The sequence below is a fragment of the Camelus dromedarius genome, chromosome 2 (assembly GCF_036321535.1).
Source record: "Camelus dromedarius isolate mCamDro1 chromosome 2, mCamDro1.pat, whole genome shotgun sequence".
Taxonomy (NCBI): domain Eukaryota; kingdom Metazoa; phylum Chordata; class Mammalia; order Artiodactyla; family Camelidae; genus Camelus; species Camelus dromedarius.
The window spans coordinates 62,479,750-62,505,164 of NC_087437.1; the positions used below are offsets into that span (position 1 = coordinate 62,479,750).

Consider the following 25,415-nt stretch of genomic DNA (forward strand, 5'->3'; position numbering starts at 1 on the left):
ATCACCACAGGGAAGCCTACAGCCACCTCAGCCTCCACAGTTCCTCCTACAACCACAGAGGAGCCTGTAGCCTCCTCAGCTTCCACATCTCCACCCACTACCACTGAGCCTCCTACCACCTCCTCAGCTGCCACAGTTTCTCCTGCCACCACAGAGAAGCCTACAGCATCCTCAGCTGCCACACTTCCTCCTTTGACCACAGAGGAGCCTACAGCCTCTTCAGCTTCCACAGCTCCACCCATTACCACCGAGCCTCCTACAGTCTCCTCAGCTACCACAGTTCGTCCTACCACCACTGAAAAGCCGACTCTTTCCTCAGCTACCACAGTTTCACCCATAACCACTGGGCTGCCTACACCCTCCTCATCTACCACAGCTCCTACCATTACCACTGAGTCTCCTGCAGTCTCCTCAGCTGCCACAATTACTTCTGTCACCACAGGGAAGCCTACAGCCTCCTCAGATACCACACTTCCTCTTACGACCACAGAAAAGCCTACTCCATCCTCAGCCACAATGGCTCCACCGTCAACGACGGGGCCACCTACTACCTCCTCAGATGTAACAATGCCTCCTATCACCACAGGGAAGCCTACAGCCACCTCAGCTACCACAGTTCCTCCTACAACCACAGTGGAGCCTATAGCCTCCTCAGCTTCCACAGCTCCACCCACTACCACTGAGCCTCCTACCGCCTCCTCAGCTGCCACAATTACTTCTACCACCACAGAAAAGCCTACAGCCTCCTCATCTACCACAGTTCCACCCACAGCCACTGAGATGCCTACACCCTCCTCATCTACCCCAGTTCCTCCCACTACCACTGAGCCTCCTGCAGTCTCCTCAGCTGCCACAATTACTTCTATCACCACAGGGAAGCCTACAGCCACCTCAGCCTCCACAGTTCCTCCTACAACCACAGAGGAGCCTGTAGCCTCCTCAGCTTCCACATCTCCACCCACTACCACTGAGCCTCCTACCACCTCCTCAGCTGCCACAGTTTCTCCTGCCACCACAGAGAAGCCTACAGCGTCCTCAGCTGCCACAGTTCCTCCTATGACCACAGAGGAGCCTACAGCCTCTTCAGCTTCCACAGCTCCACCCATTACTACCGAACCTCCTACAGTCTCCTCAGCTACCACAGTTCGTCCTACCACCACTGAAAAGCCGACTCTGTCCTCAGCTACCACAGTTTCACCCATAACCACTGGGCTGCCTACAACCTCTTCAGATGCCACTATGCCTCCTACCACCTCTGAGAGGGCTACACCCTCCTCATCTACCACAGCTCCTACCATTACCACTGAGCCTCCTGCAGTCTCCTCAGCTGCCACAATTACTTCTATCACCACAGGGAAGCCTACAGCCTCCTCAGCTACCACACTTCCTCTTACGACCACAGAAAAGCCTACTCCATCCTCAGCCACAATGGCTCCACCGACAAAGACGGGGCCACCTACTACCTCCTCAGATGTAACAATGTCTCCTATCACCACAGGGAAGCCTACAGCCACCTCAGCCACCACAGTTCCTCCTACAACCACAGTGGAGCCTATAGCCTCCTCAGCTTCCACAGCTCCACCCACTACCACTGAGCCTCCTACCGCCTCCTCAGCTGCCACAATTACTTCTACCACCACAGAAAAGCCTACAGCCTCCTCATCTCCCACAGTTCCACCCACAGCCACTGAGATGCCTACACCCTCCTCATCTACCACAGCTCCTCCCACTACCACTGAGCCTCCTGCAGTCTCCTCAGCTGCCACAATTACTTCTATCACCACAGGGAAGCCTACAGCCACCTCAGCCTCCACAGTTCCTCCTACAACCACAGAGGAGCCTGTAGCCTCCTCAGCTTCCACATCTCCACCCACTACCACTGAGCCTCCTACCACCTCCTCAGCTGCCACAGTTTCTCCTGCCACCACAGAGAAGCCTACAGCGTCCTCAGCTGCCACAGTTCCTCCTATGACCACAGAGGAGCCTACAGCCTCTTCAGCTTCCACAGCTCCACCCATTACCACCGAGCCTCCTACAGTCTCCTCAGCTACCACAGTTCGTCCTACCACCACTGAAAAGCCGACTCTGTCCTCAGCTACCACAGTTTCACCCATAACCACTGAGATGCCTACAACCTCTTCAGATGCCACGATGCCTCCTACCACCTCTGAGAAGCCTACACCCTCCTCATCTACCACAGCTCCTACCATTACCACTGAGCCTCCTGCAGTCTCCTCATCTGCCACAATTACTTCTACCACCACAGAGAAGCCTACAGCCTCCTCAGCTACCACATTTCCACCCACAACCACTGAGATGCCTACACCGTCCTCATCTACCACAGCTCCTCCCACTACCACTGAGCCTCCTACCACCTCCTCAGCTGCCACAGTTTCTCCTACCACCACAGAGAAGCCTGCAGCCTCCTCAGCTACCACAGTTCCTCATACTACCATGGAAAACCCTCCTCCCTCTTCAGCTACCACAGTTCATCCTACATCCACGGAGGAGCTTACACCCTCCTCAGCCTCCACAGTTCCTCTCACTACCACTGAGCCTCCTGCAGTCTCCTCAGCTGCCACAATTCCTCCTACAGAGAAGCCTACAGCCTCCTCAGCTACAACAGTTCCACCCACAACCAGTGAGAAGTCTACTCCCTCATCATCTACCACAGCTCCTCCTACTACCACTGAGAAACTTACAACCTCCTCAGCTGCCACAATTAATCCGACCACCACAGAGAAGCCTATAACCTCCTCAGATGCCACAATGCCTCCAACCACCACTGAGAAGCCTTCTCCCACCTCAGGTGCCACAGATCTTCCTACCACCACCATTAAGCCTATTGCCTCCCCAGCGACTACAGTTCCTTCCACCACGTCAAAGAATCCTACACCACAGTCAGTTACCACAGCTTCTACGATAACCACCGAGAAGCCTACTGACTCCTCAGAGTCTACGGTTCCTGCCACCTCCACAAAGAAACCTGCTCCCTCTTCAGCTACCACAATTCCTACTACTACCATGAAGATTTCTTCTCCCACCTCAGGTATGACATCTCCTCCCACCACCACAGAGAAGCCTACTCCCCCCTCAGCTACTTTGAGCAGTGGTACTTGACCAGAAACCAACAGCCCAAATCCTGGTCCCACAGGTAAGAGCTATATCCTCAAAGACTCCTTATTGAGGAGTTCAGCGTGATGAATGATGGTAAGTAACTGTGTTCTGTTGTAGTAGGAATGAGCATATAAAGAGAACCAAGGTTTCCTTGAATGCAAACCTCTGGAGTTAAAAACCTGAGTCACAAAGCCTGATGGTGATGACAGAGATGCTACAAGATTGCCTGTAGTTCCATTCTGTTCTCCTTTCCTCCAGCTATTTGCCAGATGGGGAATATTTTTTTGAACTTGGACTTCAGAAAAGCTGCTTTTCCAGATTCTTTCTCCCTAGGAGTTTTTTGGAAATACTTTTAGATTCTCTGAGAAGATTAGGTCTGAGTAAGTACACTGACTCTCCAGCCCCACTGGTCTAGATCCCTGGTCTCCTGAAGGAAGGAGTCAGTGCTACCCCAATTCCTGACCAAGTGCTATTGAGAAATATGACATTGCAAAAGTAGCTGATCGCAATTTGGAATTTGAGGGATAAAAAGCCAAACCACAGCAGTGCTCAGTCCTCGTCCTAGACGTGAGCAGAGCCATGGTCCAGAGGATGGGTGTTTGGGGGTACTAAGAGAGGACAATTGACCTCAAGCCAAAGTTACTGAAACAGAAACCACTTGCCTCATTTCCCAAAACTTGGTCTAGAGCAACGGTCAGCAAGTTTTATCAGTGAAGGCAAACTAGTAAATATTTTAGGTTTTGTGGGCCACAATGAGGTCTCTGTTACAACCACTATGCTCTACCATTTTAATATCAAAGCAGCTGTAGACAATATATAAATGAATATGCCTGACTGTGTACCAATAAAACTTTATTTACAAAAACAGAAGACTGCCCAGAATTGGCTCCTGAGTGAGAGTTTGCCAACCCCTGGTCTAAAAGAATACTCAAACCTAGACTTAAAGGGTCTAGATAAACTCTGTTATTCTCAGAAAGGGAAACTGAGGCCCAGCAAGGGCAGCAAGTTGCCCAAAGTCAAAAAACAATTGATGTCTCCCTACGCTTACTTCTTTGGCTTCCCTAATGTTCTTGGATAGATCTGAGATACAGATGATTAAGCAAATGGAGGCAGAGCATGTGTCACAACCGGATTCCCAGTCTTCTTTCATGACAGGAGGAGCCACTCTGAAGGCAGCTACACAAATCAGTTCTCCTGTAATCAGGAAAAGGAGCTTTTCTAAGCCTTTCTGCCCTCCAGACACTCACAGAGTAAGGCAGTCTTGTTGTGTTCTGGCCCTACACTCACTAACTGTGGGGTGCAGGGCAAATCACTTTTATCTTGGCTTCCACTTGCTCATCTGTAATAAGGCGTGATTGAACTAAATAGCCACCCAAATCCCTTTTACGCTGTAACATCATTTGACTTCATTCCCGGATGCAGAAGTCTGTCCTTTATTGCAAGGGAGAAAGCATGCAGGGAGTTATCTGTCCGGTGTGTCCAGAATGGAGCTGCACTCAGTTTCTTCCACAGGATTTTCCAAATCATCCTTGCAGTGTGGCTGAGGCTTTTTTTTAAAATCCATTTACTTTACTTAGAATACTGGTTTATACCTTGTTGGAGGGGTGATCCTTACTGTTGCTTATGAAATACTGTACTGTGCCTCCTGTGTATCACATAGCCTGGTTTTATTTTTTTTCCACTCTTAAAAAAAATGAAATCACACAGTATATAGCTTTTTCAGATTAGCTTCTTTCATTTAATAATGTGCATTTAAAATTTCTCTATGTCTTTTCAAGTCTTGAACACTGAAATATTCCATTGTGTGGCTGTACCACAGTTTGTTTATTCACTCACCTACTGAAGGACATCTTGGTTACTTCCAAGTTTGGGCGATTATGAATAAAACTGCTATAAGTATTCGTGTGTAGGTTTTTGAGTGGATCCAAGTTAGTATATACTTAGTATTTTTATTGAGTAAATACTACAGTGGACGCTTGTTGAATCACATGGTAAGAGTATGGTTAGTTTTGTAAAAATCTGCCAATCTGTCGTCTCAAGTGGCTGTACCATTTTACATTCCAAGCAGTATGAGAGTTCCACACCAGTACCATTTTATTTTTTATTTTTTAATAAAAGTAATTAGGTCTATATTTAGGGGGAAAAGTTTAACAGGGCAAAAGTATATGCAGTAAAAACTAAGTCTCCTTCCCATCCTAAACCCCTAGGACCCAGACCCCCAGGTTCCTTCCTCAAAGGCAACTTCTGTGGCCAGCTGTTTGTGTTTGGGCAAATACAAACATACACACTTGTATGTTTGTATGTGGTCCCCTCCTTTATCATAAAACAGAGCATGTTATTACTAGATACATGCCCAGGAGTGGAATTGCTGAATCATATAGTAGTTCTGTTTTTAGTTTTACCATATGATCCAGCAATTCCACTCCTGGGTATATATCCAGAAAAAAAAAAACACTAATTCAAAAAGATATATGCACCTCAGTGTTCACAGCAGCTTTATTTACAATGCCCAGGACATGGAAGCAACACAACTGTTCATCAACAGAGATTGGATAAAGAAAATATTATATTTTTATTATATTTATTATATTTTTATACACACACACACACACAATGGAATATTACTCAGCCAAGAGAAGAATGAAATAATGCCATTTGTAGCAACATGAATGGACTTAGAGGGCATTATGCTAAGTGAAATAAGTCAGACAAAGAAAGGCAAATACTGTATGGTATCACTTACATATGGACTCTAAAAAATAATACAAATGAAAATATATGCAAAAAAAAACAGACTCACAGATATAGAAAACAAACTTGTGGTTACTAAAGGTGAGAGGGACAAATTGGAGGTATGGGATTATTAGATACAAACTTCTATGTATAAAGTAGATAAGCAACTAGGATATATTATATAGCATAGGGAATTACAGCCATTACTATATAATAATTTATAGTATAATCTGCAAAAACACTGAATCCCTATGCTGTACACTTGAAACTAATATAACATTGTAAATCAACTATACTTCAATAAGAAAAGAGACTATGTTATACACATTGTAGCTTATACACAGCTTTTTCTCAAGAGCAGTGATTTTCACCTATAGGATCATGTGAATCTTAAGACAACTCTGAAGGTTGTCAGTCACATGATCTATTCTGAAATCAAAGCTCAGAATCATTTCAGTGGACAGAGATGAAGAAAGTGGCCAGCCAAGACCACTGTTTGGCCAGTGACCTATCTTCCCTTCTCAGATCCCAACAGTTCTACAGAGATAGGAAGGATGCTGCACCTGGCCTCGTCTTGGAGTCCTGGCCAGTGGTGCAGAGACCACTGTAACATTCTTCTCACCATTTATTCACGTCATCCACTCAGAAAGCCAGAGGGTAGAGTGTCCCCGCATTGCTTGCTCTTGGAATGTTCACTGAGTTAATCCACATTGTTCCCTTACTATCCCTTTCCTTTCTTCCTGGGTCTGTATGCCATGATGCTAACCAGAATAGAATATCTAGGTTCTTTTTGGAGCGTCCTGCCTGGTCTTCCCTGTAATTGAGCTATTCACATCTTCCTGAAAAAATATGATGCTTTCTCTAAAATGGTTGTGGGAGCCCTACCTAGTGTTGGAGGACCAGACGTCAAGGTTCTGGAGGATCCTTGAGGTCCAACATATTTCCATACTCCTTGCAGTTAGAAGACTGCTATCCCTCTCTGAGCAGACTCTTACCCACCAAACTCTGACCTTTACTGTTGACAAGCGCTTGGCTCCAGAATTTTAGCAACAGACTTCCTAGAGACGTAAGAAAATATGTATTTGTTTCTAGCTGTTCTAAGAGGGTACCATGGAATAGCACAGCTAAGGAACAGAAAGTGCCTGGGAGGGAGGCATGAAGGTTTAAAAGTATGTTTCTGGGTGTTATTTGTTGTCAATCTATGGATTTTTTAATCTCTTTCTACTCCATTGCAGGTCCCACCAACCCTTGCCAAGAGGATTCCTGTAAGGGTGGTTCTTCGTGTGTGAGTCTGAATGATACATTTTTCTGCCTGTGTCCAGAAGGGCAATACTATAACTCTTCCACATGCAGTAAAGGTGAGTGACAAGGGATGAACCATGTAGACCTGCACCTCAGACCTAAAGTGGAATAGAAAACTTAAAATGATGGTGAAAAGAGCCTCCAGAATTCTAAAGGTAGAGGCAAATTTGGAGGCCACAAAGCCCCACCAAGTAGAGAAAAGGCACCTGTCTTTATCTCACTGGGACCTAGTGGGAGAGGAAATGGACCGAGTCAGACCTGGGAGCTAGTCCTGAAGGTACAGGAGTGCATGTGTCCCTTCACCTCACCAGTTCAAGGAAAGGTGCCATGGGGTCAAAATGAGAATGAGAGGTGCTGAAGTCCCTGACAAAGTACAAAGGCTGCATAAACACAGGGTGGTGCTGCTCCGTGGCTGCTCTGATACAGAATAAGGCCGTATGCCTAAAACCACTCAGCCAGACAAGCCGGGCTACTTCGGCTCTGACCTTGGTCCTGTTCTGTGTTGTCATAGGATTTGCTTCTTCCAAACACCAAACCCTATTTTTGGAGACTTAAGAGCTTCTCAGCTCTGGAAACGGACTTTAGGAGCAAATCAGCACGACACTTTTTTGGTTAGACCAGCTGACTGCTAATGAAAGTCCAAAGCTGTTTACTGATTTATAAATGTGGATCTGTTTTCTGAATGAGAAATACCCTTCCTTCCCAGAGCAGACCAACTCTATAGGACATGAATGAACTGTACTGGCCACAGGGATTAGAGATATACCAAAACGCAGAAGGATGTCCTATCTTAAGCACTAATAATCTCATTTCTGAGGGTGCACTCTAAGTAAATGACCTCCAAAATAGAAAGCTCTGTGTATGAAGACGTTCACTGCAAGCTTTTTTTCCCTTTTAAATAATTAAAAGCACTAAAAAAAATCAATGGAGGGAACATGTATTTCATAGAATACTATATAGTATTTAGAATGATAGTTATGAAGCCTAAGTAATAATTTGGAAAAATGTTTATTATGTAATAATAAGTAAAGAAGACTCGTGATATATATTGGAGCTATAACGATGTAAACCAGGCACTGAAAAAAAACAGAGCTGGGAGAAACAGGGGGTAATGTTTTTCGTATTCCTATACTACCAGTAGTATCTTCATAAGTTTAGAATTTTTTTACAATAATCTATGTTTTAAACAAAATGGAAATGGCCCTTTTTACATTAAGTATCACAGAAATATTCTGCTTGAATTTCAGGAAAGATATTCCCTGGTACAATTACATTCAAAACATCAAATATAGAGGACTTGAAAGATGAAAATTCTGTGGCCTATCAAAAATTACATTTTGAAATTACTGAATTTGTAAGTATTTTCCAACTGTCTTTTCCATACAGATATTCTTTATTCTAACACTGACTTGTAGACTAGAGACTGACATTCAGGTGGTTCACATGGGTATGGCTGTACCAGTGGTTCAAACAGAGAAATGCACCCTTATTGGCTGGTAAACAGTAACTGTCCCCAGCTCCTGGGTGTCACTGCTTCCTGGTTGCCCGGCTCCTCCTCTGGGGCCCTGGTCCCCGCACCCCTGCCCCTACACCTGGCGGCCATGCCATACTCGTTCTTACAGAGGCTATTAAAATATTTTTAAATGGAGAGATAAATGTAATGATGCTTTAAAATAAATTATTTTCATAGTCTTGAAGAGAAAAAAAATTAAAGATGTTTTTCTTTTTACAATCAAATTTGCACATTTTCCTGTGCTTGTCTGGCTTTTTTAACATCTGGAAGAGGAACTCCATCTGAATTAACATCCGTTATTTCATTTTCCCATGTTCAAAAATGTCAAAATGAACAATAGCTTCGTTTCATTTTGATTACTGTGAGTAAGAATGTCAACATGGAGAGATGGAGATCTTCATTCTGGACCAGCTGCTGTCAGATCTGGAAGGTCTTAGGGCCTCCGGCCAGTATTTCTCAAAGTTTGGTTTTGAAGAAGAAAATGTTAGCTTGTAAATACATCTTAGAATTCTAGTAAGATGTTAAAAATTAAAACCTTACTCTATGTCAGTGTCTTTCAATTTGAAATTATATCATTACAAAAGAGTTTTGTTATTATAATTTGTTAAACGTGAAAAATTATTATCCAAGTGATTTACAGACAGTATAGAGAGAGTGAGGGCTCACTAGCAAACAGCTGGTGCCAGGCACTGTGAGCAGTGCCCGGGTGCCCCGGGCTTGCCCTGCCCCTTTGCTGCACCACCTGTGCACCAGGGGCCAGCTGGACGGACTTAGCCTCTCACCCTGGGTCTACATTCCAAATCCCCGCTTGCATGATACGTGCTACATTGAGGACAGTAACACCAGTGTGTTCCTGCTTCCAGGGAACCCCTGATGGTCTTGTGTGGCTTTACCAATCTCTGGCCACTGTGGCCACTGCACTTCCCAACTTGCTCTGAGTACGAGTGTCCAAAACCCCCTCTGGCTACAGGCCTAGGCCCCGGGCTTCAGAGTCTAGTTCAGTGACTTGATCTCAGGCAGGTCTTGATGGTCCCGGGGAACCAGGAGGGTATAGAGCACTCTTGTAATTTCTAAGAGGCTATCAATCTGAAAGGGAAGCACCAGAACTCCTTTGCAACAAAAAGAGGCGGGGAAAGAGAGACATTTACTTTCTTCCAGGTCCACTTAGCAGACTCTATAGCCAGGGCAGTGCCAGCTCAGGCCCTGAGACGTCTCCCAGGGTCCTTTTTGTCCCCAGATAGATTCAAAGGGACAGTCTGCACAGGGTTTTGAAGTTTCCCTACTGCTGCTGTACCTGGCATTTTATGCATAATATTTCTAGTTCTCAAAATCGCCACATGGGGGAGACGGTGCTGTGGAACTGTTCTGCAGGTGAGGTAGGCAGTCAAGGATCAGGAAGGCTGAGTAACTGGCTGAAGGTCGCCCAGCTGATGAGTGAGGACGGGGTGGGGGGATGTGAACCCAGACCTGCCTGACCACGGAGCTGCTTCTCCTTCCTTGCTGTCTCTGCTGTGCAGTGGAAGCCGGCAGGCCTGTTTGGATAACTCCTGCCCTCCTGCCCAGCCTTGCAGCACTTCCGCTGAAGAGGTGCATATCCCCAAATCCTCAAAGGGTGGCAGGAAGAGGGAAAAATGGAAACCTTTTTCCAATGGCAGATGCTAATTCTGCAATCTCTTCTTTGAGATTAAGGAAATTAAATGGGCAGTGGTCAGTAGGGGAGATGATGGAAACTTGGAGGTCATTCAGCAAACTTTTTTCAAGTAGACACCTGGGGCCCTGATGGTTTACAGAAATACCAGCCCTTCCTAATATTTAAAAGAATTGAAAAGGAATCTGACATATTCCAGATATAAGGCTGCCCAGAATAAGGAGAGCATCAAATTTATTTGAATTTGACTAGAATGAAAGAGAAATGTTCTAACATCTTTCTAAGTGACATTGGTTGCCAAGATCTTTTAAAATGTAGGGCCCCCATGGGAGAAAAATAATAAAATTCTTGGATTCTAAAACAGTTGCACCAACCCAGTTCAACACTCATGTAATAAACATGGAGACTGGGGCCCAAAAAGGAGAAGACACGTCCAAGGTCATGACTTTCACATTTAATTCCCTCAGTCATCAGTCAGCTGGTGTGGGTGTTTCCTGGGGGCTGCCTGGTGCTGGACGCTGTGGGACGAGGATAGGGGTGAGCAGGCGGGAGGGGGGTTGTGTCATAAGAAAGAGAAAATGAATCTCATTTGTGTCATCAAAGAACTTACGTTCTAATTGGGACCCCCCATCCCCTCACCCCTGCCAGAGTCCCAGCTTTACCTCTGGCCACGTCTGTATAAATTTCTAGAGTTGTCTCTGCTCCTGGGACACAACTCGAGCCTAGCAAGATCTACCTGTGCTGGAGCCCCTTCCAACGCACAAAGCCACGATCCTTTACTCCCCCTCCTCGTCTACACCTGCGGCCTTGGGTGGTGGAAATTACTGCTATCTCACACTTCCCAGTCAGACAGCGAGGTTCAAAGAAAGCTGACAGGGGGAGAAAGGTGGCACTTGAGCCTGCTCAGCTCTGAGCCCTGCCACCTCTGAAGGCCGGCCCGGGCTGCCGCTCCCTCCGCGCTGCCGCTCGCTCCACGCCCTGGCCCCGCACCACCCGCTGAAGTGCTGGAAGGCTGCTCTCCTTTGTGCCGCTCGCTCTGCTTCTCTGCAGCCTGGAGGGAGTTTCTCTGAACGCCCAGGGTAGATCATACTCTCTGTGGTGCTCCCCTCACTCAAGTTCATGGTGTAGCCCCCATTGGCTCTCAGGCTGGTTCTGCCCACCTTGGTCATCTCCGTGTTCCTGGCCTGACGCCCTGGGAAGGCAGGCAATTATGTGTTCCTGGATAAATGATGAGTGTATGAAGTTTGCATACAGGTAAGTGTAACAGACTTGCAGAACTTCACCGTGGCTTTGATAAGACAAAACTGAAGTTAGTCAGCTGATTTTTAAGAGAGTGATCATTGATTAGACTGAGTGCTTTAGGTTTCCTGCTTTTTCCTGGGTAGCTCTGAATTATATCAGAATCTTACTATTTCAAAGCAACACTTACTGAAAGGTGTTAGAGCGTATGTAAAGAATAAATAATTTGCTGTATTATTTGTATAAATGAGTTTAGAAATGGACTTATGCTAAAACATAGATACAATATCACATTTCCCCCCTCTTTGTAGTTATTAAATCTGTACTTTTCCTCCACAGTTTAAAAAGGCATTTAACAATTCTGATTACGGACAGACTGTAATTGTTAAAATAAGGTAAGTTTGCTGTGGACTGAAGGGGAACTTTGGAAGCAGGTGTGTGTATGCCTATCTTCCCATCTTCTCTGGCATTCCCCGTGAGGCACTGAGGCCCTAGGGTGGCGAGTCACATGTCAGGAAGAGCACTCACTGCAGAGGGCCCAGCCTCTGATGTCACACTGAGCCATGCCTGGGTGCGCAGGGTGTAGCCTGGGGACAGCAAGATGCTGCCTGTGATTGGCGACACAGCAGTGTGCACACGTGACATCACCAGTCATCAGTTTGTTTGGTTTGATCCCTTGGCTACAAACCATGTTCCTTCCAGGGGGCCAGGAGCAGAATGAGTGGCTCACGGCTGTCTCTTCCCTCATGGGGGGAATGAGCAGAGAGGAGTTCCCCAGGCACACACCTGGCCACTGAAGGGCCCGTCCTGAGCTCTTTCTTCAGGAAGAACAGGCATTCAGTGAGCATATGAATATTCAATGACCAGGGTTACGTGCTACTAAGGAACCCAAAAAGGCAGAGGAGCCTCAAAAAGTCAGTGATTCCATCTCGGCCTTCTCTGAAGCATGCTGACACACAAGTGCAGCAGGCCGGGGAAAGGCAGCTCTAAGGTGAACGGAGTCATGCAGAAAAAGCAGCCCTAATGTATTTGTATTTTATGGTTTTACTACCTCATCTATCTTTATAAGCTTTGTCAAATCCATACTGGAAAAATGTACAATATATACATTCATATATATAAATTCAGAGAAGACCTCCTAAAGCTGGTGCGTTTTGATCTTGGCGGTGAACAAGGGTCCCATATGATTGGTGGCCAGGACAGCAGGCAGCCAATAGGAGGCCCAGGGCAAGCGGCAGGCAGGGAGCTGAGCCCCGATGTGGAGGCTCAAAGCTGGAGGTACAGCCACCAACTGTCAGGGCATTAGGTTTGGCTTAAGGGAAAACAAGGAGTTCGTGCATCGGGATGACTGGATAAAAACAGGATCAGTGCAGTGTGGTGGGGTCAGCTAAATCCACACTCGAATCCTGGCCTTGGCACCACTTGCTGTGTGACTAGGCAGGTGATTTAACCTCTCTAAATTTTTATTACTTCATCTGTACAACTGGGATAATCCAATCAACTTTTGAAACCCCGGGAGGAGCAAATGAGATACCCTTGGGAAGATTCCCTGTGCAAAGTGCCTGGAACAGAGTCAGTTTCAAAACATGTTAGTTCCTGTCTGTTTCCCGTCCAGAATAACAGACCCTGCAAGTGTGAGGGAGAGCTGGCCCCACAAGGTCATCTGGGGGTTCCCTGATGCTCTGGCACTCCTGTCATTCCTAAGAAGTTACTGAAAGGGAGCCAGCGGTGTTTGGAGGCAACCCCTCACCTGTGAGCTCAGTGTCCTGGGGAGGAGTGACTCCCTTCAGCTCAGGGGCCCTGCCCGGCACGTGGACCTTGGTTTCACTTTCAAAGGCATTTCTTAGACTCCAGACCAGTGCCCTTGCCTCTGATTCCCCAAGATCTTTTTATTTCCTGCCTAAATGTTGGAATGAGAAGGATCCTCAGAGTTTCTCAAACACTCGAAGCTCTGTTTGGACAGAGGAGGACACTCAGGTTCAGGGAAGCTGGGACTGGTCTTGGGCCACAGAAGACGGTGTCCTGTCCATCCTGGGTCTCGATCCCTGGGTGCTTAACTGCAAGCCGCGCTGTAGTCCTGCATTCTGCACCTCTTGTCGCGTAAGTGCGCGGCTGCTCCAGTGTTTCCTGTAAATGTTCTGTGAGTGGGACGTCTTGCCTCCTGACTTGGGGTGTGTGCTAGTAGGTTCTCTGAATCAATGAATAATGGACGGCATTTCTTCCCTAGCCCCACTGCAGAGTTACACCGTGGATCTCTGGGCATCTTTCAACCGATAAAGAATTGCTTGTGTCAAGTACCCCTTTCTCACTGCCCTGTTCCTTCCACTCCCGCCTTCAAATCCTACTATGAGCAAATTACTGTAGGAAACTTTTAATTAGAATTGGAAGCCCATTTTTCCTTTTGGAATCCCTTTTTATGGGATGATTCCTAAAAAGCAGAATTTGGTTCATGTTTGGTTTTTCTTGATTGTTCTGCAGAACCCACATGGCGGTGAACATTTCCCAAGCAGGCTGGCTATGTTTTCAAGTTTCTGTGTTTATTCAGATGTCAAAAGAGAATACAGGAAAATAATTAGACAGGAAAAATAGATCCTGAGTCTTAAAAAAAAACACGGACACTAATCAGAGAGGGAAGCAGGTTTTAACAGTCGTTTTTCTCTCTCTCTCTCAGTGGTTGTGTGACTTGATTCCTTTTGGATAATGAAACAGAACTTGGCACAGCTGTTCTTAGGGCCCCAAATTGCAGCGCTGATTCGAGAGAGAGGCCCTTACGATGTCCTGGTCGTAGGAGGACTTAGTGTCTGGGGATGTGATGTGGGGCTGTATGCTGATGCTTCCCCCAGCCCCACCCTCCTTGGGATCAGTTCTTCTCTGGGTCCTATGTGCCCAGGCCCAATCTGCATGCACTTTGAACTGCCTGCTGGCTTCCTGGGCCTTTTCTGGGAATGACCCAGACTCTGTGTGGTGGATTACTGCTCTCTCTGTGCACAGGGAGGAACACACACCCATCTGTCTCTCTCAAAGCACAAGTCTGAGATTTTACATGTTGTTAAGAAATGTACTTCTGATTTTCTGCAGAAAGTGACACTTTCCTATTTCAGATGCAACTTCTACTTCTGGTTCACTCCGGGCTCCTAGATGCTAAACAAGTTTGTCCACAATGTTTTTACGTACCTTCCAGCAGGACCTTATTGTAGCCATAGATTTCCTCTGAATGCACATCGAATAGAGATCTCTGGGCTATGAACTGCCATCTTACTGCAACCCCAGGTCTCCCTATGTGGGCCTCAACTGTGGATTTAGAACAGTGGGTCGGGACTAGTGCTGGGAGATTTGAGAGTCTGGGAGGTCTGAAGACCTATTTGTTGAAGCTTAAGTTCAATTCATCAAGTAATGATTTCATTTCAGTCTTAGGACATCTGCAGCAAGATCTGAATTGCGTGCTGGTGACAAGGATGTTGACGTAGAAGTAGTAAACATCTTTAAGGAAACTACAGAACTAAATGAGACTACAGTATCTAATGCAATTACAAAAGCAATTGAAGACAATGCAGATGTCTTTACAGGATATACTGGTAAGTATCAAATAATTTTATTCCACATTTACCTGAAGACCTATCTAGGTTTTCATAAACTTTGCTATTATTTGTGTGAAGGGGGCCAGAAGAACTGGGTAATTGAATCCACAGACATCTGTCCTTTGACGTCCACAGACGAGTTTCCTTTGCACCGTCCTTTCTTCCTCCCTCCCTTTCCTCTCTCACGTGGCTTCTGCTCCTTCCTAACTGTCTCCTAAGTCAAAAAATGGACTAGTTTGTCCCTCTGCTTGGAAGGTAGTCTTGGACAAATAGCCTCTGGACATGGAAAGATGAAGAAGGAGAAAAAAGAGGGCTCTCTACCAAGTTAGAGCTTTCCAAATGCTCACAGAAAGTTTTACTTATACTGTCTCTCCTCTAGGCAGACACACAAGCCCACAGCAGAGCTGTGACTGTTCATTTCTGCTGTGTTACAAACACCCCAAACTTAGTGGCCTAAAACAACCACCATTTATTTATTACCGCACCGTGATTCTCTGGGTCAGAATGTGGGCTGAGCTCAGCTGGGCACTTCTGCTGACCTAGGTGGAGCTTGGCTGCTCTCTGCTGGGCTCACTTAGGCATCTGCCGTTAGCTGCTGGGTGGGCCTCCTGGGGACCAGTTGATCTCAGATGATTCAGCGGGACGGTTAGTCTCTGCTCCACGTGGTCTCTCATCCCCCAGCAGGTTAGTCCCAAAGAGTTTCAAGAGCAGCAAGAGGGCAAGTTTCAATACACAGGTGTTTCTCACTTTCTGCTTATGTTAGAGTTACAACTGTCCTCAGTTCACATGACCAAACACAGTGTGCCCGGTGCTGCTAGGGGCGTGGATACAGGAAGGCAGGAGTAAACTGGTACTATGACTGCAACCAGCACAGCCGTCCTCAGGAGGTCCTCCCCTCAGAGGGAGCTGTTAGGGCCGGCTGGCCTGCGGGAAGTTCTTTATAACTGGTTCTTCCCGTGGCAACCAAATCCAAAGGCTTCTGCTGAGGAACAATTTCTCTGACTTCTCTGTAGCCTCTGACACTGGTGCCCTCCCCGTCCTGAAGTCGTCTTCTCTCTGGGCCTCCCCCCACCTTCCCCTGACCCCTGCCCGACTCCCTCATCCTCATTTTTGATCCTTCCAAGACTCCTCTTTTTGTCTCTTGAATGTTTGCTTTTTGATGTTTGGAACCTCCATGGCCTAGTTTGCAAAATTTATTTCTCTTTTTGAAAATATAAAGAAATCCTGGTCATCGATCGTTTTCCGGCACCTTCTCTCTCTCTCTTTTATCTTTTTTTCAAGATTCCACAAAGATTCTCACTGTTCTCTCAGGACCTGGAATATAAATGCTCTAGAATAAAATACTTAAACTTTTGTCAGGAATGATGGGGGCTGCTCTGCTCTGTGTTCTTTCCGGGGACTTCAGTTCCCTTAGCCATGTCCATTCAACTCTTTTCCATCCAAGTATTATTCCTGGTGGAAGAGACACACACCCCTTCACTAATTTACCCATTTTTCATGTTTAACCCTTTACTCTGTGTCATTGGACTCTTGCTGCTGTTTTGGGTTTTGCTTGTGGCAAACTTGAACTCATTTGGGACTCTAGACTGTGTCACATGTTTAATATTCCATCTTTGGTTCCAGGACCTTCTTTTCATATTTTGTTTCTGTCTCTCATCTGAGAGCTTCTGTGCAAACCATGCCAGTTTCTTAAGTTACAGACACTCTCCCACTGTATTTTTTTTCTACATCTATTGGGATCATTTGCAGCTGCACAGTTATAATCACATTTTCAGAGCTTCTTACCTTCTCTTCTACATTCATCTTCCAGAGTCTCGTGCCGTGGACCTACACCTTGTCCTTTCTGAACATGTCAACATTTACTCTAAGTCACACTCCTCTTTCTGGCTGTCACGTGATCCTTGTCTTCCGGGAGACCCATCACTTCTGCCTGCCGATAAATTTCTCCTTGGGGTCAGAATTTGGCTGAGGGTAGCAATTCATGCAGTCAGAACCTCTCCCCCGGAAGGTGAAATTGTCAGCAGGGCAAGACAGAACCTTATCCTACGCTCTGCTTTGGGCTAGATGAGATCTCCAGCAAGTGCGAGGAAGTTGAGGGTTCCCATCAGCATGGGGACTGACCGCTCAGAGTGGATACTAGATGAAAATAACCATTGTACCCTTCAGGACATAGTTGAGTACCCTTTGCCGTGCTCTCATTTGGTTCTACTTGGCTCTGAGCTCTGGCCAACTTGAAACCGTTCAGCCTCAGACTGAGAAATGCTCTTCTTTACCAGCTTCTCTCAGCATCTCCCCACTCTGAGACCACTCACGTACTCTGAGATACATTAGCAAATACCACATGCTGCCAGCTCGAGGTGGCCACAGGAGCATGAACCGCCCAGCAAATGGACGTGAGAGTGCCAAACTTCTGGAGAAAAACAGCTTCTCCTGCTCTCTTGCTCCTGCTGCAAAGACAGATTCTTCTGTGTCAAAAGCTATAGAATCTCTTTCTCTAAGCTTTTAATTGGAGGCATTTTGAAAGGGCAGGTGATGAAGGAAGGTCAGGTATGGATTTGGGGTGTTTAGAAGAGAGTGAGCACGTATCTGCTCTACCTGCTCCTATCCCCTCCCCATCATCCATCCTCACATTGCCCCATTTATCCCTAATGCCTTCCGCTCTGCTTCTAGACTAACGTACTTACCAGATTGCTTCCTCCTGCCATGCTTCTGGTCAAAATCGACCAATGATTTTCAGGCTTATATGATAAACATCAATGTCCTTAGCCTTGTGTTCAAACCCTGCTCTACCTGTGAATGAACAAAACAACGATTATTTGCTGAGTGGACACTTGCATTTCCATGATCTCATTCAATTCTCGCAACAATCACACGAAACAAGAATCATTAGCCTTAGTTCATAGATGGAGGGAATGTGGACCCACCACCAATGAAATAATTGAACAGGAAGCCCACAGCCAATCAACGGCAGAGCTGAGAAATCCTGACGTTCCCTCCTCACCTCTCTGCCTCTCTTCTGCTCACGTACAACTCCGTCACTCCCGGACAACAATCCTTCACTTCTTTTCATGCCTCACTTACTGCACTTCGACAGATTTTGTCTCTCCTTTGACTGTTCATATCTTCCCCATCTTTCAGCACTTGGCCCAGTACCCACCTCCTCCACAATGTGACCTTTAGCTACCCGAGCCCCTGAGTTCCCACTGTTCCTAAGGCTGCTGCTGGATGTGACAGTCATGTAACTCTACAAAGATGGGGCCTGAAACTTACACAGCTACTGTGTCCCCTGTGGAATCCAGCAAAGAGCCAGGTGCAAAAGAGGTCTTGAAATTGAACATAACTGTACTGCACTGGATTGAATTAATTTGAATTGAGTAATATAGGATATAGATATAGAAGAAATGATTGGGGACTTGAATTTTAGAGTCTCAGGTCTTTATTTGTTAAATTCCAAACCTATTAAAAAGCAATTACCACAACAATTGAGTGAGTGCTTTACAAGTCACCTTATCCATACTGTCTTCCTAATTCATCTTTGAATTCTGTGTGCCTCTCAGAGCAAGACCGGTGTGACTACTATGGTTGTGAGAAGAAGAATGACCAGGACAACTGCTCCAGTGGTTTACTGTGTCAGTGCAAACAGGGGCTGGTGAGGCCCAACCCGCAGATCCCCATGTGTGTCGGTAAGGGCTCCCTTGGTTCTAAATGTCCCTTTCCTCTCTCCTTATACATTTTCAAAATACAGACTGTCCTGCTCAAGTTCCCATGTGCATTTCAGAGTCTAAGGAGTGGGAATGTTGGCTGTAGACCTACGGACCTGGGTGGGGCCTTGGCTGAGAGCCGGTGAGGAGAGCCTTGTGCAGCTTCACAGGGGGCACATTACGTGCAGACCACTGAGCACTTCCTTTTACCTAGAAAGAGCAATGTGAAAAACACTGTATTCTGTGACATGTCACTTTGGATAGGAGGAGGTTGTGTCTGAAAATTACCCAGAAATCACTCTGTTTTGCAGCCTTCGGTCCAACCTGCGATGACACCTGCAACGCAGAGAACAAGCGGCAATGTTTAGTGAGGAGCAGCACGAGCGTGGACTGCGTGTGCCTGCCGGGCTACCGGGAGGACAGTCACGGGGCCTGTCAACCGTAAGAGAAGACACTGCTTTTTCATCTTGCCGTAGCTGAGGCTGAGCGAAAAGGATAGAGCTTGTAACAGATGTATGAGTTTAGGGTCAGGGTGTTGGCTCCTGCCAAAAGCTGGTAGGTACAGAGCATCATGACCATGACTGTCATCATCACTATCGTCATCATAACCATCGTCGTTACCACCACCACCACCAACCACCCAACACCACCTCTATCCCTGCCACCACTATCACCACCACCACCATCATCACCACCATTACACCACCATCATCACCACCATCACCACCATCACCACCATCACCATCACAATCACCGCTACACTACCATCATCACCATCATCACCATCATCACCACTACCACCATCATCACCATCAGCAGCAGCAGCAGCAGCTTTTGAACATCCTCTGTGTGCTAGGAACCACACTAGGTAATTCTTCTCACACAACAGCACTGTGCCCATTTTCAGGTGAGGAACCCGAAGCTCAAAGAATATAAATAACGTGCCCCACCTCACCGGGCAGCAAATATTCAGCAGGGCCAGGTAGGCCCACAGCCCGAGGGGGTCCTGCTATGCTCCGTGCCTCTCAGGCTCAGCCTCCCCTGAATTGCTGAATCCTCCTGGTGCTCACAGCATGAGCATTCATGGTAGCAAATGGAAGCATGTGGGATTGTGTGCCCCCCTCAACCTTCCAGGTTTAGCCAGGAAGATGGGGAGGGTAAGAAAGAAATGACGAAAAGAAGATGGAACAGGGAGGATAAAGAAAGAGATGCAAGGACCATACGGAGGTTGGGTGGGAGGTCTGGCCTGCTCCCACAAGGCTCTTTACCACGGTTTCCTGCTCCTTGTGTTTCAGGTGTGCATTTGGCTACAGCGGAGTTGGCTGTAAAGACAGTGAGTAGAAAAGTCTTGCTCTGTTATTCAATAACTGAGATACAAACCTTGACCACATTCAGAATCTGTCCAGTGCCCCAAGTCTCGGGCCTGTTTCTCAAAGACACAGAAAACCTGCCTGTGTTTGTCTTCTGGGTCAGGCCATCCCATGCCCACCCTTAGTCTCGGGCAGGGCCCCTCTGCTGTGAGAAATCAGAGAAGTCAGTCCAGCACGTGGGCTGCTGCCTCTGGACTTGCCCCAGGCCAAGAAGGGAGTCCCAACCTTATGTTTCCTTCCTACAGTAGCTTAAATACACCTTGTCTGCTGCTAGAAAGGATCCAAGGCCAGTGTTTTCCAAAAATGTGTGGTCATGGGAGAGCAGAACTAGAAAACAGACGTTAAATATTCAAATCTTTTCTGCCTGAGAGTGATTTCTTAGTTTGCATGTGTTGTTGCAAATTCAGTTGCTTAGTTCTTTCCCACCAGTTGGGGTCAATACTAACTTTATATGTTAAATGATTTTATATTTGAAATTGTATGTAATGAATTAAAAGATCAGTGATGAATGAAATACCCCTGTCAGTCTCTCAGCCAGCCACAAAGTTAGTGATGAGAGATGCTTTCAATTCCTACTATCTTTTGCTGTGAGGCTGGGTTTGCTAAATCATTTCTCCTTTCTGGGGTTTCTGTGTCCACACCTATAAAATGAGAGTTTCGGACCAGATCACCTTTGAGGGTTTTTTCCTAGACTTAATGGTTGATGGCCCCGTGAGTGAGGTTGGAGGTGATACGCAGGGCAGTCATGCAGAAGAAAAAATCCAAGTGGTTAGAGCAGCAGCGTCCAACAGACACAGCACATGAGCTGCAGAATTAATTTCAGATTTTCAAAGTGTTAAGTAAAATGTAAAAAGTAAAAAGAAATAGGTGAAAATGATTTTAATTATTTTATTTTGCTTGATATTGAACACATTATCATTTCAACAGGTTATTAATCTAGGAATTATTAATGAGATGGATTACATTTTTTTCATACTGTGTGTTTGGAATCCGCTGCACATGTTACACTTAAAGGCCAGCCCAAGGCCACTTTTCAAGGGCTCAGTAGTGCCAGACAGAGCAGATCTAGAGGAGGATGGGTGGTAATGAACTTCCAGGCTCTTCCCTCACCGGTTCCATCAGGCCATTTCCTGGATCCTCTGTTACTGGCACAGTTAACCCCCACCTGGTTCCCCTAGTTTATCAGCAAGGTCAGCGATGGGCAGGCACAGGCAGCAGAGGCACGGAGGTGTGTGGACCTCAGATGAGATCCCACCCACCACGAAGCCCAACAAGGTCCTGCCACCATGGCCTCCTTTGTGTTTATGGTCTTGGTTTATCTCGCAAGGCTGTCTCTTCTGATTGAGTTCTGAAGACACAGATGGGGGTGGGTGGACAGAGGGTTAAAGGAGGTGGGCCACCCTCCATCCTGGCCCTGGAGGCATCAGAGACCACAGCCTGATTGTCCTCAGGGCCAGGACCCACTGGGAACGCATGCACCTGTGCAGTAGGCAGTGGAGGTGTGCTCGGGGGAGCCTCTCCTACTCAGCTCTTTTCTCTTTCAGATTTTCAGCTGATCCTCACCATCGTGGGTACCATTGCTGGCATCCTCATCCTCGGTGTAGTGACTGCATTCATCTTCTCGATAAGGTATAGGATGAAGTGTCCCTTTTGGGGGACACAGTGATACCATCATTACACTCTGGTTTCCAAACTTCCAGACGTGCCCAGACTTCCCTGGGCAAGAGCTGAAAAATACGGCGAGGCCTCTCTCACACCAATGACCTTTTTTTCTTACCTGAATTTTCTTCTGATTCTATAAGCTACACATGATCATTGAAGAAAAGAGAGAAATGTGTACAGGAGCAGAATAAACACTCACCCACAAAACCTGACACCCTGCAGTCACCAACATTTTGAAATACATTCTTCCAGGTTGTTTCTACCTTTTAAAATGACATAGATAATTTTGTATTCTTTGTGTTTTAAAATTTTTTTCCTGAGGTTTGTTTTTGCTTAATACTGTACTGTGACAGAGCAGCCGCTCTCTGATGGCACTGAGACTCGTCTGTTAGCGTATTTGACTCCACTGATGTTGTCAGATCTAATTTTCATCAATCACTCCCCTGCCCAGGTCTTCACACAAATAGCCAGACAACCTCAAGTGAGCCCCTGGGCTTTAGAAACATGATCTCCTCATGGCTGCTCCTCAGCGTGGTGTCTTAAGTGCTCTTCTTAAAACTTGAGTGGGGTCCATTCATTTCCTGAACGAATAGTTAGATATCTTGAGTTCCCTCCATGAGCAGGGTGGAAAGCTGTTATCCAGTCCATTCTAAATGTGCCAAGTGAGGAGCCACTGTGGTAAAACCAAGCTACTTAAAAATAACATTTATCTGCTATCAAATTTTGGCAAAATAGGTATTTTTGCACTGTAACAAGAGAGGACAAATAGAGTTTACTTTTCTAAAATTTTATTTGTCTTCTATTCCATTTTGATATTAACTCTTCCCCAGAGACTTGCTTGCCAGGATGCCAAGCTGGGAACTGAGAATGACTCCTTTTGCAGGGAGAGGGCCAGGACCCAGGGTTCTGGAGCCAGGCTGTCTCTCTCGGGACTGGCTCCTGCCCTGCGGGGCCGTGGGGGGACGCTCGCCCCTGGGACAGCCCTGGTTCTCGGTTCTCCCTCCTAGTGCAGAGCCTGGCTTGCTCTTAGCTCAGCCTCAGTCTCGTGACTCTTGGGAGCAAGCCAGGAGTTATCATTTCTTGTCCATTTCAAGGGAAGGAAACCTCTCCTCCGTCACCTTAGACAGGAGGGCTGTCACAGGGCAGGAGCTGTACTGTGGGCTGGGCTGGCCATCACGGTCACCAGGGGGCTGGGTCTTCCTTTACAACATTCCCAGTGTCTGAGGCTCACCCTGGGACTGCCCTGTGGCCATCATAGGTGCCTCTGGCCCCACGACCCACTCTGAAGGGCAGGACCATGGCTGGGGTTTGAGGTTCACTTGGGGCAGATGCCTCCTTCACCTGCAAATACTTCCATTTGGCTTTGACCCTTTGAGATCCCTGAGGGCCTGCAGCAGAACCTGGGAAACTTTGGTTCCTCCTCCTGAGACCTTTATACCTGGGACTCACTTTATTCACTGAGGTGCTTCTGTGGATAGTGACTCTGCCTGAATGAAAGTTTTGTCACAAATCATCTTTTTTCTTTGACCTTTATTATCATTTCCATAAAGAATTCAAAGACACACTTAACAATACTAACATTATTAGCAAATAGTAAATGGGATCAGTAGAATGAGACAGTAATGCTAGATCAGGATTAACGTTCTGGTTTTGATGGTTTCCTGGAACTTATGAATGGACTGAGGGAATCTGCATGGAATGAAGTAATGAGACACTATGGGTGGTGGACATCAGGTCTGCAGCTTGTTCTTAAATAGCTCAGAAATATTAACAACGGGGAATCTGGGTGATAGATGTATGGGAGCTTCGTGTAATACTGTTTTTTGTAACTTATACGTAAATTTGAAATTACTCAAAATGTTAAATCTTTTTTAAATAAAATATTAATATTCGCTTCAAGGAACTTGCCACCATTGTCAGATTCTAATTCCTGTTACTGATTACAGATTAAAGATCAAAGGCAAGAATATGGAAGAACAGAACTTGGTTGAGAATGAATTTCAAAATCTGAGACTACAGGAGATGACCGGCTTTAGCAATCTCGGAGCAGATGGGAGCATCTTCCCTAAAGTCAGTCTGAACCTCTCTGAAGACAGTCAGCCACAGGGTCCCTATGCAAACCTCAATCTCAGAGCACATGGGAGCATCTTCCCCAGAGTCAGGCTGAACCTCTCCGAAGACAGTCAGCCACAGGGTCCCTATGGAAACCTCAATCTCGGAGCACATGGGAGCATCTTCCCTAGAGTCAAGCTGAACCTCTCCGAAGACAGTCAGCCACAGAGTCTCTATACAGACCAGGCTAGTACACCACGGCCCAACTATTAGGTGAGTCTTGACGTGCTTTCTGTTTCCTTTGCTGAGTGAGATGCCCCAGGGACCTGGCTGTTGTATCATCACCAGCCTTGGCTGTCCTGTAGGCTTTTTTTTTCAATCCAAAGCTATTGTAAATAGCCACCACCTGGTCCCTAACACTGACCATGTATGTGACTTTAAACACATCGCTTAATTTCTCTGGCTGTCTATTTCCTCAGCTGTAAAAAGAGAAGCTTTAATTTAGATGCCTCTATGGTCTCTTTAAATCCGTTTCTACGGATATGACTCCAGTGGTTGTGATGACAGCTCCCAGACTGTTGCAGGAACTAGGACCTGGCTCAGGCCTAGGCAGCACTGCTGGATGTAAGCACGGTCCTGTTTACGTGGACCCTTCCCATCCAGCCCACAGAAGGACAAAGCTCCCCTCTCCTCCCCGCAGACCTCAAGGCAGCCAGATCAATTTCTGAGGCTGGTAATGCTTTATTTCCCATGGGAGGGCTTGCGATGTGACTAGCTCGTCCTCAGATGTGCATTAGATAAGCGCAGCTGGCACTGCTTAGTGCAACCCAGTGAAATGCTGAGAGGAGAAAGCCTTCAGGGGACTCCTGCGGGGAAGAGGGACAGGACAGAAGGAAGGAGGGATGGCCCAGGAAGAGGAGGGAGCCAGAGAGGAGAGAAGACAGGAGAGGAGAGAAAGGATTTGTTTTCAAAAGGAAGAGTGAGGAGAAAGGGATGGAGGGAGAGGTGGGGTGAGGCATCCCCAGGAGAGTAGAAAATAGGCTGAGAGAGGAGGAGACATGGGAGGTGGGGGAGGGGCTTGGGAGGGAGCACAGCACTGGACCCCCCACTCCCATCCCCACCCCCGAGTGCGATCACTTCTGCGGGCGGCCCAGGTGAAAGTCCCGTGGGCGCCCCTGTTGGTCCTACCTGAGGTGAACCTTAACCATCGAACTCATTTCAAACCTTTTCTCCACATCGCTGGAGCCCTTACCTCAAGTATAACCTCTGAAGAAAGCCCTTTGGTGGCTGAGTCGGTGTGGGATTTAAATCAGACACCTGGCTTCACAGCCTTGCCCTTCCTGCTACTAAGTCTGTGGTCTCGGGCTAGTTCCCTGACTTCTCTGGGTTTGTTTTCTCATCTGTGAAATGGACAAAAGGATGCCTCCCTCAAAGGATAAAGATCAAATAAGCTAATATGCATAAAGAACTCAGCACAATGATGGGTTCTAATTGGAACAG

At 46.6% G+C, this 25,415-nt stretch overlaps 1 protein-coding gene across 1 annotated transcript; it reads left to right on the top strand.

Moving 5' to 3' along the window:
* The first annotated feature begins 567 nt into the window (after positions 1-567).
* On the top strand, positions 568-24,188 carry LOC116147095 (mucin-13). The gene is made up of 13 exons (XM_064477000.1): positions 568-734; positions 1,019-1,147; positions 1,355-1,473; positions 7,086-7,208; positions 8,400-8,506; positions 11,892-11,947; positions 14,961-15,127; positions 18,688-18,813; positions 19,143-19,272; positions 20,127-20,164; positions 21,746-21,830; positions 23,810-23,937; positions 24,109-24,188. Exons 1-13 carry the CDS (start codon positions 568-570, stop codon positions 24,186-24,188), a joined length of 1,455 nt encoding a protein of 484 aa, XP_064333070.1.
* The last annotated feature ends 1,227 nt before the right edge of the window (positions 24,189-25,415 follow it).